Below are 13915 nucleotides of genomic sequence, written 5' to 3'. Positions count from 1 at the left end.
ATATTCACCCTGGTCTTTTTTAGTGTTTACCAGAGGCTGGCATGTACTTAACATATCACATGTGGCCTTACAAACTCCCAGCAATTCCATGAAGAGGCTGAGAAACTTGCTGAAAGTTGCAAGTGTACAGAGTGCTAAGAGCACAGTGGCACTCCCAGCATTTGGGAGGTAGAAGCATGGATCTCTGAGTTCAGAGGCTAGCCTTGTCTACATAGCCAATTCCAGGACAGCCAGGGCTACACAGAGAGATTCTGTCTCAAAATTAATAAAAGGAAGAAAGTGCTAGAGATGGAATTCTAGCTGCAGGTCACAAACTTTTTCTGGGACAGAGTGTGACTGGGTAAACCTGCTGGCTTAGAACTCTTTCTTTATGTTAAACAGACTGGCCTTGAACTCACAAAGATCCAAGTGTCACTGTCCTTGCCTCTGGAGTGCTGGAATTAAAGTGTGCCACCATGGTGTGTGCCACCATGCCAGGCTTAAAGATTCTTATTTTACGTTTATGTATCTGGGGGAGGGGGAGGTGCCCACAGAGGCCAGAAGAACGTGTAAGATACCCTGGAGTGGGACTTAAGACCACTCCAGTTCTAGGAAACAAACTTCTGGAAAAGCAGCAAGCCATCGCTTCAACCCAGAACACAAACTTTCAAATACTCATCCTTCTATAGAAAAATAGAAGTTAAGAGTAGGGAAGAAGATAGGGCCAACAACATAGCCAGCCAGCTTTAATGATTGCAAGAGAATGTGAACTTTAATCTGTGTGCAATTGGAAAACACCACATGTTTAAAAGACAGGGAGCAGAGCACAGTGGCTGGAGGCTGGCAGCACTGTTCAGGAGAAAGGTGCTACGAACCTCCTCAAGAAAGTGAAAACAGCGAAGAGAGAAGTTGGTGAGAATTTTTATAAGTGGAATTGACAAAATGAAAGGCCTAGCTGACCGTGGCCAGTGTCTGGGTTGCCACTGAGCAAAATAACCAGGCATGTGGTGAGGCTGCCCAATACTTGAAGCCAGGGGCTGAAACTGAAACTGTTGGGGTTGGTGTCTATAAATACTGAGTTGAGTTGAATTTATAATATATAAACTATATATAAATATATAAACGTTTGAGTCTATAAATATAGGTGAGGTCAAGATCAAGCTGCAGAACTGTCTACCGAATTTATAAATGCAAGTGAGGTCAGGATGGATGGATAGGAAAGTACCCCTTAGGAGAATCCTGTCTTCTCTCATTCAAATGGGGTTTTTCATTCTTGCTCCTTAGCAGCCTAAGAAGATCCCCTCTTCCCCTGAGAAAAGCACCATCACTAGACAAATATAGCTGCTCCCCATCCCCCAGCACTGACAGTCTCATCCTTCCTCCAATCCCTAGGGACACACTCAAGACACCAACACTTACTTTCTTTGCCGGACACTGCGATCCCTGGGGGTCCAGGTTTGCCAAGTTTCTGTTGTACCTGATGAGGTAGCCACCATTGCAGCTGAGGTCACTTCATTCTCCAGCCGCTTCACTCACGTCCTCACTGCAGGGGGCGTCGGCCCCACTCATGACGATGTGACCTTTGAGGCAGTGGCACAGGCCTTTGGGGAGGAACTCAAACCACACCCTGAGCTCCAAGCAGTCATCAAAACCCTAGGAGGGGAGGGTTGGGAGAAGATGTCGCTGGTGCCCTCCTCTGCCCGCCTGCATTATGGCACAGACCCTCGGACTGGCCACCCCTTCAGATTCCCGCTGGTCTCTGTCCGAAATGTCTACCTCTTCCCAGGAATTCCGGAGCTGCTGCAGCGAGCGTTGGAAGGACTGAAAGGACTATTCCAAAACACAGCTGTGCAATTCCACCTGAAGGAGTTGTATGTGGCTGCGACCGAGGGCTCAATCGCCCCCATCCTGACTGAAGCCCAGGCCCACTTTGGGCGTAAGCTTAGCCTGGGTTCCTACCCTGACTGGGGCAGCAACTACTATCAGGTGAAGCTCATTCTAGACTCCGACGAAAAAGAGCCCTTGGAGGAATGTCTGGCCTATCTGACCGCACGTCTGCCTCAGGGATCATTGGTCCCCTACCTGCCTGATGCTGCTGAGAAGGCTCGCGAGGCCGTATACGAACTTGCTCAGTCAGGTAGGAGTCTCCTTGGGGAAGGCAGTATGGACCAGAGTCCGGGTCCTCCTCTAAGTCTAGCAATGTTTGCAGAGGGCTTCCCACAGATCCAGGAAAAAGTAGAAGAGAGTTGCTGCTGATCCATTCATTCTTCTAGTAACTATTGATTACCGCTTTTCACCAGCACTGTGGTGGGTGTTGAGGTTGGCATAGCTTGTCAGAACAGGTATGTTCTGCCTTTAGAAGTAATGCATTGTTCAGCAGAATAATGCGTTGTTCAGCAGGTAAACAGGTGATTCTGAAGTGGATTCCACACCAGAGATAGCAGCTTTGATCTGGGGAGAGAAGCGTTTTCTTTTTCTTTTTTTTTAAGATTTATTTATTTTATTATGTATACAATGTTTTGCCTGCATGTACACCTGAATGCCAGAAGGGAGCACCAGATCTCATTACGGATGGTTGTGAGCCACCATGTGGTTGCTGGGAATTTAATTCAGGACCTCTAGAAGAGCAAGCAGTGCTCTTAACCTCTGAGCTATCTCTCCAGCCCCCAGAAGTGTTTTCTAGACAAGTGACAAACACTGAGAGATGGGAATTTGGTTGGACCTGGAGGTGGGAAAGAACAAACAATACAAAAGGAGACTAGAAGGAAGCAGATGGAGCTAGAGGACAAAAGGAAACCAGTGTCCCCATACTCCCTCCCCTCAGTCCTTGCCCCAGAAGAAAGACTAGAACCGTGTGAGGTGGGGTTGAAGAGCAGGCAGGGAGACAGAGAGGCAATGCATAAAAGCATTTGGATCCCAGAACACTGGAAAGAGAATGAAAGTTTTTAAGTAAGGGTAACATGACTTCTTTGATAGCCATGTTTATCTAGTTGACACTCTTTTCCCTGCCTCAATGGCAGGGTCTTGTCTGGGGAAAAAGGTAGCAGGTGCCCTACAAACCATTGAGACTGCCCTGACTCAGTACCACCTCTCCCAGCTCTGTGTGGGCTTCAATGGGGGCAAGGACTGCACCGCCCTCCTGCATCTCGTCCATGCAGCTGTGCAGAGGTAAGCCTACCCTGGGAGCTGAGGCCTCAGAAATACCTGCTAAAACCTCCAACTCGAAATCCCAGCTCCTGATCCCAGAAAGCAGGGAGGAAGGTAAATCTGTGCTGTTCGCCCTTATTTATTGAGCATCTGATGTCTGTCTGACCTTAGTTCTAACTGTGTGGCCAACCAGAGGAAAGTCACAGTCCAGTTGGGAGGTGATATTTATTGGCCATCATAACCTGGCATGGTGGCAGCGCCAGCAGTGAGCTCAGCACCTGAAGGCTAGTCTAGAGAATGGTTAGTGTATGCATTCACCTATGACCACCTTTCTCAGAAGAGAGTCCTCGGGGCCAGCATTTACAGATGGTTTTGCGCCATGTGAGTTCCAGGAGTCTCCACAAGAGCAACAAGTGCTTTTAACTGCTGAACTAACGCTTCGCTTCATGGCTTTTTTTTTTTTTTTCTTAAAGCCCTATCTTTTAAAAAAATCTCAGCTGGCTGTGGTGGTGCATGCCTTCAACCCCAACAGAGGTATTAGATGTAGACTGCTGTGGTTTGAAGCTAGCCTGGTTTACATAGTGGGTTCCAGGCCAACCAATGAGAGCCAATTTTTTTTTTTTTTTCCTGAGGTGGGAGGTGTTGCTATTTTTCATTTTATAGCAACAGAAATGATGTTTAGGTTTGCAATCAGAATGAACCAAGCAAACTGGCACACTCCTGTAATCCCAGCCCGTAGAGTGCTGAGGCAGGGCTGCGAGCTTGAGGCAGCTGCTACATAGGGAACTATAGGACAGCCTGAGCTACACAGCAAGACCCTGGCTCAGAGTGGGCTTCTCAGAGGAAATGGGTCTGGGTTTGCTAGATGGAAAGGATAAGGAAAAGGAGAAAGTTTGGGTGTTGATCCTAGGACCCAAAGAGAATACTGAACTCTCTGGAGGACACTTCTCTTGTCTTCTCTGCCAAGCCTATGGGTCCTTACTCTCCCCAGGAAATTTCCTGATGTTCCAGAACCTCTCCAGATCCTGTACATTCGTAGTGTCTCGCCCTTCCCTGAGCTGGAGCAGTTTCTACAGGACACCATCAAGAGGTATTGGGACCTGGAGGTCTGGGCTCTAAGAGGGCCTGGATCTATCAGCTCCGCTCCTCATCTCTGTCCTTTCTTCCCCAAGGTATCATCTGCACGTGTTAGAGGCTGAAGGTGACATGAGGCAGGCCCTGGGTGAACTTCAGGAAAAGCACCCCCAGCTGGAGGCTGTCCTGATGGGCACCCGACGGACTGACCCCTACTCTTGTAGCCTCAGCCATTTCAGTCCCACTGACCCCGGCTGGCCTTCGTTCATGCGTATCAACCCGCTGCTGGTAATAAATGAGTCCCTGTACCTTCCCCAATGTGAGGAGGCTAGAGCCTGAGGCATGAGCCAAGGGCCCTGTCTCCCAAGGCAGGCAGTGCTATGTGTTCATTCATCCTTTGGACCAATATTGAGCACTAATTCAGTGGCAGGCATTGTGCTTTTCACTGGACAAAACAGCGACCTGGGCCTGTGCTGTCCAATATGATAGTAGCCATTTGTTCATACTTAAATTATAATTGAAATGAAATACAGATTATGGGGCTGAGGATGCCGCTTATTTGGTATAGTGCCTGCCTACCACACCTGGAAATCGTGTATGGTAGCTCATGCCTAGAATTCCAGCCTTCAGGAGAATTAGAAGTTTAAGGTCAGGGCTGGCAAGATGTCTCAGCCAGAAAAGGCACTTTGATCTCCAGGACCTTATGGCAGAAGAGAACTGATTCCCACAACTTGCCCTTTGACTTCATTGACTTCACACAGTCCTGCCCACCCCCTGCCCCCAATAAATAAATATGACTTTTTAAGCTTCAAGGCAAGTCTTAGCTACATAGTAAGTTTGAGGCCAGTCTGGGTATATGAGACTCTATTTCAAAAATAGAAAAAATAAAAAAAATGATTAAAACCACTGAGAAGCAAAGGGAAGAGGAGTGTATGAGTTCAAGCCCAGCCTGGACTACATAGTGACTTCTGGGCAGCCTGGGTGAAACCCTGTCTCAGGAAAACAAAAGCCCTGAATTATTTATTTTCAAAAGGTAAAATTTATGGCATGTGATTCATATGTCATTTTTCACTTAGATAAAATTTAAAAATCAGCTCTTGGGATCAGTTGGTAGAGTCCTTGCCTAGCTTGTACAAAGCTGTAGGTTCAGTACCCAGTACCGCATAACACCACGATGTAGCTCAGTTGGTAGAGTTCTCTAGGTGCACAGAGGCTGGGCTCAGTCTCTACCACCATGCCTACCCAAGCCTGCCCGTCATCCACTGGCCGCCTATTTCACCACTTCAGATACAAATCACTGGGGACTTGAGAGTGGCGAGAGAGACAGAAGTCATTCCAGCCATATAGGGAGTACCAGGCCAGCCCAAGGAGTGTAAGAAATGTCTAGCACATACCTCAGCTCCCAGCAAGTGGGAAGATAAGGCAGGAGGATGGCCATGTTGAAAGCTGCATGAGCTACATATAAGGAAGGGGGAGAAAAAGAAGTTCATACCTGCATGTATGTGTGGCTAGTATGTGTACCAGATGCTTGAGGCCCGAAGAGGGAGTCAGGACCCTGGAACTGAAATTACAGATGGTTGTCAGTCACCATGTGGGTAGCAGGAATTGAACCTGGGTGCTCTGGAAGAACACAATCAGTGCTCTTAACCCCTGAACCATTTCTCCAGTCCAACAACTCACTCCTTAAGTTACACTAGCCACATTGCAAATGTCTGTGATATCAGATAGCAAGGGGCTAGATGCTTCCACCATGGCAGAAAGCTCTATACTTACACACATCCTCCTGCAGCTTATCGCACAGGGCAGGTGGCTGGGGACCGGAGATTGGCAGGGGGTAGCCCACACAAAGCAAGATACACAGAGATCCAGGTAGCAAGCCTTCCTCAAGGCCAGGGAAACAGAAAAGTACCCAAGATGGGCCCATCCCTGGGATGGCAGTGGCAGTTGTGGGTGAGGGCAGTTCTAATGACTCATTATCACTTCCCAGGACTGGACCTACAGAAACATCTGGGATTTTCTGCGTCAGCTGTTTGTCCCATACTGCATCCTGTATGACCGAGGGTAAGGTTGTTTGGGGGAACAGGGTGAGAGAATGCTAGGATACGGAAGCCCAGCTGTCACTCATGTGATCCTCTTCTGACACTCAGGTATACATCACTGGGAAGTCGGGAGAACACAGTGCAGAATCCAGCCCTGAAGTGCCTGAGCCCAGGAGGGTACCCCATCTACCGTCCAGCATACCTACTGGAAAATGAAGATGAGGAAAGGAATTCCCGAACGTGATCTTACAAAAGCTGGGACAAGACAGGGGGAAGGGGGCTAGTTGGGGGTATAACCTGTCATGTCAGTAAACCGTACCTCACACACCATTGTTGGTGCCTGTTGCTCTGGCTGGGCCTTTCTACTCTGAGGTCAGGGGAGGCAGAAGTGGATCAAGGCTGCCAGCTCTGAACTGGCAGTGCTCACTCACGGGCCCAGGAATTAGGTAAAACATACTAGAAAGGAGCTGCTAGGGTTGATTCTCAATGTCAGCCTCACAGGAGCCCACCAAAGCGGGGAAGGAAGCAGGCATGCCTGCTTGGAAGGGAAGTTGAGGTCTCCTGGCTGTGGAGAATGAAAGATGGAGTGGCCAAGCCCGCCCTTCTAACCACCACCATCCCTGATTATAGAGCTGACTCAGCCTGTTCCAAGGCCCAGAACCTTCTTTTGCTGGACCCTAGAACCTTTGTCTTTAGTCATGAGGCCTGACAGGGTGGGGACAGTGGATAAAAGGCCCCAAAGGCAGCATCCACACCCTTCCACTGAGCTGCTGTCTACATGAAGCCACCTATGCAGCACCTAACCCAGGCCCTACCCTTCTCTCTAAGAGATGCCCTTCGAGGCAGTGGTCTCCAGGTGCCTGTCATTAAGATGGGCACAGGGTGGGAGGGCATACATCGGACCCTGAAGGAAGTTGCCTACATCCTTCTCTGTTGCTGGTGTATCAAGGAACTGCTGGACTAATCAGGGAACACCTCCTGTCACCCCTGACACCAAGATCTGCATCACCCAGGTGGGGAGAACGGGAGGGTAGACAGTCAGGAGGTGTGGCTGCAGCTGCTGTGGTGGAACCCTGCAGCCTAGCTCTCCCATTTTTCCTATAGTCTTCAGACTACTGGAGTCTGCCGGTCTTCACCAAGCATGGGCCCCAAACAAGCGAAGACCGAAACATGAACCCTGCTCTGAGCTGTCCATCTGCCTGACCTGCCTCATCCTGGGGCCATCTATCCCTGCCACCTGTCTCTGGTATACTTCTGGGAGGCATGAGCTTGGCTTGCTGGCTAAGACTCCAATGAGACTGCAGCAGGATCTGGTACTCCTCCAAAATTGGCACAACAAGCCCACCCAACCCAGATGATTAATCTTCCCATGTACTTGGAGACCCAGGAATGGACTGCCCCTAAGATACCCGGTAACCACTCAACTACACACAAAATAAATATGCTTAGGCCTTGAGGCCAAAATTTCTGACTGTCTAAAGGGAAATGACGACATGTACATATGCCAAGAGCTTAGAGCCAGAGAGCAGGAGGAAGGGTGATTGGAAGAAGTAAGGCTGAAAACCAGGTTTGCTGACTCTGGTGCTGGGAGCAAAACAGAAAGGCCAGGTCTCTCCTAACCTTTGTGTAGAGGACAAAATGAGTAGAGCCCGATTCTGGGATGTGAGGATGGGGACCCAAAGACTTGGCCTTTTTTGGTTGGTTGGTTTTGGTTTATTTGAGAAAGGGTTTCTTTGTAGTTTTGGCTGTCTTGGAACTCACTCTGTAGACCTGACTGGCCTTGAACGCACAGAGCTCTGTCTCCCTCTGCCTCCAGGAGTGTTGGGATTACAGGCATGCACTACCATGCCCATCTACTCAGCCTTTTTCAAAAGAGATGTGACCTAGGCAGCTCCCTGTCCCTAAGGAACATGGGAGCATAATCAGCTAGACCCCAGATATGGAAGGAGTCCCAGCTCAGACACAGCCATCAGAAAACAATCCTATCACAGCACGCCTGTGTCAGGACTCTGTAGTGAGTGGTTGGTTTCCTCACTTCCTCTTGGCAGCCACCAACACATGCCTTCCTTGAGCCACTAGAGGTCCCTGCACATGTATGTCAACTTGTTCTTGCCTGCTACAGCCTCCCCCCAAGCCCCTCTTTCTCTCAGGTGAGCACTCTGGCCTAGCCATTGCCCACCTCTTTCTCCCTGCTCCTCTGCCTCCCTCCCTGGAGCCAGCTCTGCTTTGGCCTTCTACTTAGTTAACTCCATTTTCTCTGGGCCTGTTTGTTTGTTGTTGTTTAAGATGTATTTATTTATTACATATAGTGTTCTGGCTGCATGTACACCTCCACGCCAGAAGAGGGCACCAGATCTCATTACAGATGGTTGTGAGCCACCATGTGATTGCTGGGAATTGAACTCAGAACCTCTGGAAGAGCAGACAGTGCTCTCTCTCCAGCCCCTCTGGTTTTATTTACTGTTGGATGTCTGGTTTGTTGGTTGAGTTTTGGTGTTGGAGTTAACCTAGGGCTTTGCACCTACTAAACTCCCTGTGCCACAGCCTGATTCTTGTTATACAGACGCTCTATGTACTAGTTGTGGTAGCCCACACCTTTAATTCCAGCACTTGGGAGGCAGAGGCAGAAAGATTTTGAGGCCAACCAGGGCTACACAGTGAGACCCTACCTAAAAAGAAACAAACAAACTTTTTAAAGAAATACTGTGTGCCTGGGCACTCAGGAAACTGAGAGAGGAGTGCCACCAGTACAACACCAGCCTGGGCTGTGTACTTCAAAGCTATCCATGGCTACACAGGAAATGTCTCAAAAAAGAAAACAAAAAAATAGGATTTGGGATATAGTTCAGCAGTGGAATGCTATGCAAGGCTCTGCAACTGAAGCCAGGTGTGTGTGTGTCTGGGAGAGTCATATGATAATACATGCCTAAAGTAAAGAATTCTAAAAATGCTAGGGTAGAGGCTTATTCCTATAATCCAAGCATTTGGAAGGCTGAGGCAAGATAGAGGATTGCCTCAAGTTCAAGGACAGCCTGAGCTAAAGTGAGACCCTGACCCAACAAACAAAAAACAACAATAACAACAACAAAATTCTAATAGTAGCAGTTTCCTACATCTGTTCTCCAAGCCCCAGGTCCCTGGAGGTAACCGTGAAATCATGTACACAAAGACTACATCTTCATTCAACAAATGGGTGCTTCAGCTAAGCATTGCAGTAGGCTGGAAACCTTATCAAATGTACAGTGAAGAGATAAGTAATGGGAAACAAGAAAAAGCTGGAGGTGGATATGAGCCAAGTGGAGCCAAGTCGGGGATGATAAGTTGGAACTTCGGCCTTTGTTTGTTTTTATTTTCAATTATGTGTGGGTATATGGCACAGAGGCTGGAAGCATTGGATCCTCTTGGAATCAGACCTTGCAGGCAAAACTGCCCGAATCAAACTCAGATCGAGTTTGAGACAAATTGAGATCGAGACAGGGTCTCTCTGTGTAGCCTTGGCTGTCCTTTGTAGACCAGGCTGGCCTTGAACTCAGAAATTGCCTGCCTCTGCCTCCCTGAGTGCTGAGATTAACAGGCATGCGCCACCGCACTGGGCTTCACATCTTCAAGAGCTATATGCGTTCTTGGCCTCAGCCATCTCTCTAAACCCTATAACTTGAACTTTTATACTGGATAAAATGAGGAAGGAGAGCAAGGTGTTGAACATGAGCTGATTTGAGAATAGACTTTAGGGAGCAGGGGCAAAATATAACACCCATTAGGAAGTCATGAATGTAGGCCATACCTATTAGTGGCTCAGGCCAGACCTCAGAAGTGGGCTGGATTCTCTGTGTGGTTTGGTTCTTTTGAGACAGGGTCTTACCATGTAGCCCAAGCTAACCTTGAATGTAACAGCTATCCTCCTGCCTCCGCCTCAGGAAAACCGGAATTTCTGGCATGACCCACCATGACTGGCTGGTGGCTGGCTGACATGTGCTCTGCACCCTCTATTTTCTATGAGCTTTGTATAGGACATCTTAACATTACATTTAGCACTTTATTTTTTTCTTTTTGAGACTCCAGAGTGCAGGGAATACAGGTGCATGCCTTTTTCCTTTCTCTTTTTCAAAAAGGAAACAGGATTTTTTTTCCTAGTGTGCTGTAGGGTCAGCAGTGAGTGCAGCAGTAACAGAACTGCCTGTTGCCACACTCCTAGAGCTGTGTTCCTAGACGTCAAGGTTGTTTCTTATGTACTTTTCTCTCTTTCTTTGGTTTGATTTATTTTTATTTTCATTTATTTATTTACTTACTTACTTATTCTGAGACAGGATTTCTCTGGATAGCCCTGGCTGTCCTGGAACTTGCTTTGTAAAGCAGGCTAGCCTCACACTCAAAGAGATCCATCTGCCTCTGCCTCCCAGAGTGCTGGGATTAAAGGGGTGTACCATTCCACTCAGCTCCTTGGCTTGATTTTTGAGTCAGGGTCTCACTCTGTAATTCTAACTGCCTTTGAACTTGTGGCAATCCTTCTGCCTCAGACTCCCCAGTGCTAGGATTATAAGAATGAGCCACCATATCTTCTCAGTGCTCCTCTAAACACAACATGCAGATTAGAACTGCTGCCTGGTTCCTTCTGAGCCCTCAGCCATGCCCCAGGGCACAGCAGAAAGGAGAAAGGTCTGATACAGGTAGGGAGGGGTTGGTGTGCAGACAGAGATCTGACTTTCCCCGCTGAATGTGGGGCTCTTGTCTTTTTCCTCAGAGTCTGCACTCTGCCTGGCCAGTTGTTATCAGACCCTAATTCAGCCCTGACCTGCTGCCGTCTTTTCCTTTAAGTCCTACTCCCATTAGACTGAGGCGTGCCTAAGAGGTGGATCCCAGAGTGTGAGGTCTGAGCACAAGGCTTCTCCACAGGAGAAGTTGTTAGGCTAGGGGAAGTGGTTGATAGAGGAAGCAGAATCCGGGCTGTCTTCTACGGTGGGGTAAGTAGTGGGGAGCTGGTGGAAGGAAAGAGGAATAAAGACTGATAGAGGCTCAAGGAGAGCAGCAGCTGGAAAAAGCTTTCACAGTGGAAAGACATTTCACACAGCCTGGAAGCACTACAGAATATACAATACTTTGACTCTTCTCACAAAAATCTACTTCAAGCTGGGTGTGGTAACTCATGTTTATAATCCAGTACCTGGGAGGTAACAACAAGAGAGTTATCTCCAATTTGGGGCTAGTTTGGGCTACACAGTGAATTCAAAACCAGCCTGGGTTAAAGAGTGACCCTGTGTCAAACAAAACAAAACAAGTGTTCTTAAAAACAAAGTGTCAATATGTAGCTTTGTCCAACTCATTATGTAGATGACTCAGCGATCTGCCTGACTCTGCCTCTGCCTCTCCAGTTCCTGGTTTAAGTATTTTGTTTTAAGTACACTTCAGGGCTGGCAAGATGGCTCAGTGGATAAAGGTGTTTGCTGTCAAGCCTGATAATTTGAATCCAAAAGATGCACATGCTGAAAGGCAAGAACGAACTCCTACAAGCTGTCCTATGACCTCCACACTTGTGTGTCTGTGTGCTCAGGAGCAAAAGTAAATGTCCGAAGTAGGTAGTCTTGAGCATGATGGTGAAACCCTATCTCAGAACCAAACAACAAACAAATCATGCTCACATACACAACAGAACAAAGTAGGCAAGATAACAATAAAGGTAATTATATCACATTAATTTGAATAAAGAGGTCCAAAGAAGTGAAATGATTCATCCCAAGGTCAGGACAACACACTTCAGTAGAACAGACATTCAGTGAACCCACAGTTTTAGATCTCAACTTTTAGGGCTTGCCAGGCTGGTAGCACACAGACATCTATTTTCCCTTCTATTCTGGAAGCTGACTTGGGAGGTTTATCCTAGGAGTTGGTAAACAGCATAGGCAATATACTAAGACTCCTGTTGAAAAAAGAAAAGAGAATCAAAACCAGGGTTCCTCATTAATCTGCTTTCCTCTTCTGATAGAAATGGCTTAATTGAGCCGGGTGGTGGTGGCACACGCCTTTAATCCCAGCACTTGGGGGCAGAGGCAGGTGGATCTCTGTGAGTTTGTGGCCAGCCTGATCTACAAAGTGAGTCCAGAACAGCCAGGGCTACACAGAAAAAAACGAAGAGAAATGAAAAGAAATGGTTTAATTGTCCTAGGAGGCAAAGGCATTCCTCCTAAACTGTACCTGTTTCCCATCGAAGCTCCAAGGTCACTGTGTCCTTTTGTCCTTTGCTCCTTGGATCAACTTAAGGTCCTATCAAAATACCTTTTGTTTAATCCACCCAGACTAGAATAGTTTCCCTGACCAACAACTTAACCATTCTTCTGGAAGGAAAAAGGAAAGGCAGCAGCTTCTCCCAATGGTCTCTCCCAAAAGAGCTACTCGGGTCTTGAACACGCAATCTGTTGTTCTAAGAGCTCATGCCAGGGATAGGGTGGCTAGAGAAGCAAGATACCAAGACAGAGGGGGAGTTATTGCCTACCCTTGGGTTCCTTGGGGTCCCCTAGCAGCCACAAGGGGTAGGCAGACCAGACCAAGGAGCTAGAAGTGACCTTCAAGTATCACAGCAAGAGAAAAGCCTTCTATCCAAAATTTCTGTAGATTACATCCCAAGTAGAACCTTGGGTGGAGTGTGAGACAGAGGTAGGGGCGGGGCACAAAGAGGTAAGAAAGAAATCATTAAACAATGAGTTTGTGGGCCGAGGGGGCAGTCTCACATTTTCACAGCAGAGCAAGTCGAGGCTGGTGATCACTGGAAGCACCAGAGCACAGACACCCCAGGCACGAAGAACGACGCTCTCATTTGCATTTCATTTACATAGGAGTTATTTGCCCATCCGTACGTAGAAGCCTCTGGCCCCGGCCCCTTTTCGCGGTGGCTTTCAAACACCAGAGTCTTTTCCCAGCCTCCTAAAATTTACCCATTCAAATCAGCAGCCATCCGCAGCTCCTTAGCTATCAGGCTTAGGCCTTCTGAACCGCTGTCCTCAACCCCTAGCTGGCTGGGGTTTAGGAGCCTTGCGCCACCTAGTGGCGAGTAGGAAGTAGGCTGCACGCAGAGGGGTTCTGTTTTGCCTGTCTGGGTCTTGGAGTTTTGGAAAATGTTCCCCGGAGCTTCCTGAAGCTAAATTTACCTACCCCGGCCCTGGGGGGGAGGGGGTGCAGAGATCCCAGCGGCGATTAGCACTGCGCTGCTGCGTGCTCCAGCCGAGAGGCCCAGAATAGGCGCGCGCAGTTATAAATAGTGCTACCCGCAGGTGTGGGGGGAGTCGGTGGGAAGGAGTGCCCCTGGCAGCCACCGCCCCTTCAGGTGGGTTGGGCGGTCGCGGTCGGGGTTCTGGGGGGCCGCGGGAAGGAGGGGGCTGCGGTCTGAGTGCCCCCAGCGGTTTCCTGGGCGGCGGGTTTTTCGAGGGAAGCGGGGGCAGCCGCGGGAAAGGGGCGGGGGAGCAGAGAATAGGTGGGCGCCTGGCGCGGGCCGAGGCGCTGCTTTCAGCTCAGCGCCCCTCACCAAAAATATGCCCCCAGACTCACTTTAGGTCCCTGCCAAGGAGAGTCTCGCCTCAGGCGCCAGATGCACTCTTCCTCCAGGGCTCCACAAGCCTAACTGCTCAGCAGTCACTTCAGTGAACTTGGGACAAGCCAGTCTCGAAAGCAGGCCGCCACTCAGAGTC

The 13915-nt window shown here is 48.6% G+C and overlaps 3 protein-coding genes and 1 long non-coding RNA gene across 5 annotated transcripts in view; 2 read left to right on the top strand and 2 right to left on the bottom strand.

Moving 5' to 3' along the window:
- Shc1 (SHC adaptor protein 1) overlaps positions 1-1480 on the bottom strand; it is a 23962-nt gene extending 22482 nt beyond the window's left edge. The window contains exon 1 of the mRNA XM_055620822.1: positions 1399-1480. The gene's annotated coding sequence lies outside the window, so the exon portion shown is untranslated. The remainder of the gene's footprint in view (positions 1-1398) is intronic.
- Flad1 (flavin adenine dinucleotide synthetase 1) overlaps positions 1-6569 on the top strand; it is a 7736-nt gene extending 1167 nt beyond the window's left edge. For both annotated transcript variants that reach the window (XM_055620833.1, XM_055620843.1), the window contains exons 3-8: positions 1372-2116; positions 3000-3147; positions 4118-4216; positions 4299-4488; positions 6188-6261; positions 6348-6569. In XM_055620833.1, coding sequence (XP_055476808.1) covers positions 1372-2116; positions 3000-3147; positions 4118-4216; positions 4299-4488; positions 6188-6261; positions 6348-6483 — 1392 coding nt within the window. In that variant the 3' untranslated portion in view covers positions 6484-6569. The remainder of the gene's footprint in view (positions 1-1371; positions 2117-2999; positions 3148-4117; positions 4217-4298; positions 4489-6187; positions 6262-6347) is intronic.
- Positions 2110-13915, bottom strand: LOC129686811 (uncharacterized). Its single transcript, XR_008721702.1, has 3 exons — positions 13776-13915; positions 5693-5761; positions 2110-2430 (listed from the first exon to the last, which is right to left on the bottom strand). It is a non-coding gene; the product is annotated as an uncharacterized LOC129686811 (long non-coding RNA).
- Positions 6648-7707, top strand: Lenep (lens epithelial protein). The gene is made up of 2 exons (XM_055620909.1): positions 6648-7252; positions 7344-7707. The coding sequence occupies exon 1, from the start codon at positions 7018-7020 to the stop codon at positions 7201-7203; it is 186 nt and encodes a 61-aa protein (XP_055476884.1). The 5' UTR covers positions 6648-7017; the 3' UTR covers positions 7204-7252; positions 7344-7707.

The sequence above is a fragment of the Psammomys obesus genome, unplaced genomic scaffold (assembly GCF_907164565.1).
Source record: "Psammomys obesus unplaced genomic scaffold, mPsaObe1.curated_primary_1811, whole genome shotgun sequence".
In the NCBI taxonomy this organism is placed as follows: domain Eukaryota; kingdom Metazoa; phylum Chordata; class Mammalia; order Rodentia; family Muridae; genus Psammomys; species Psammomys obesus.
This window is presented reverse-complemented; position numbering and strand designations above follow the sequence as displayed.

Bases quoted from the DNA above. Each gene is read 5' to 3' on its own strand.
- Lenep (XM_055620909.1), top strand. From the start codon at position 7,018: ATGAAGCCACCTATGCAGCACCTAACCCAGGCCCTACCCTTCTCTCTA.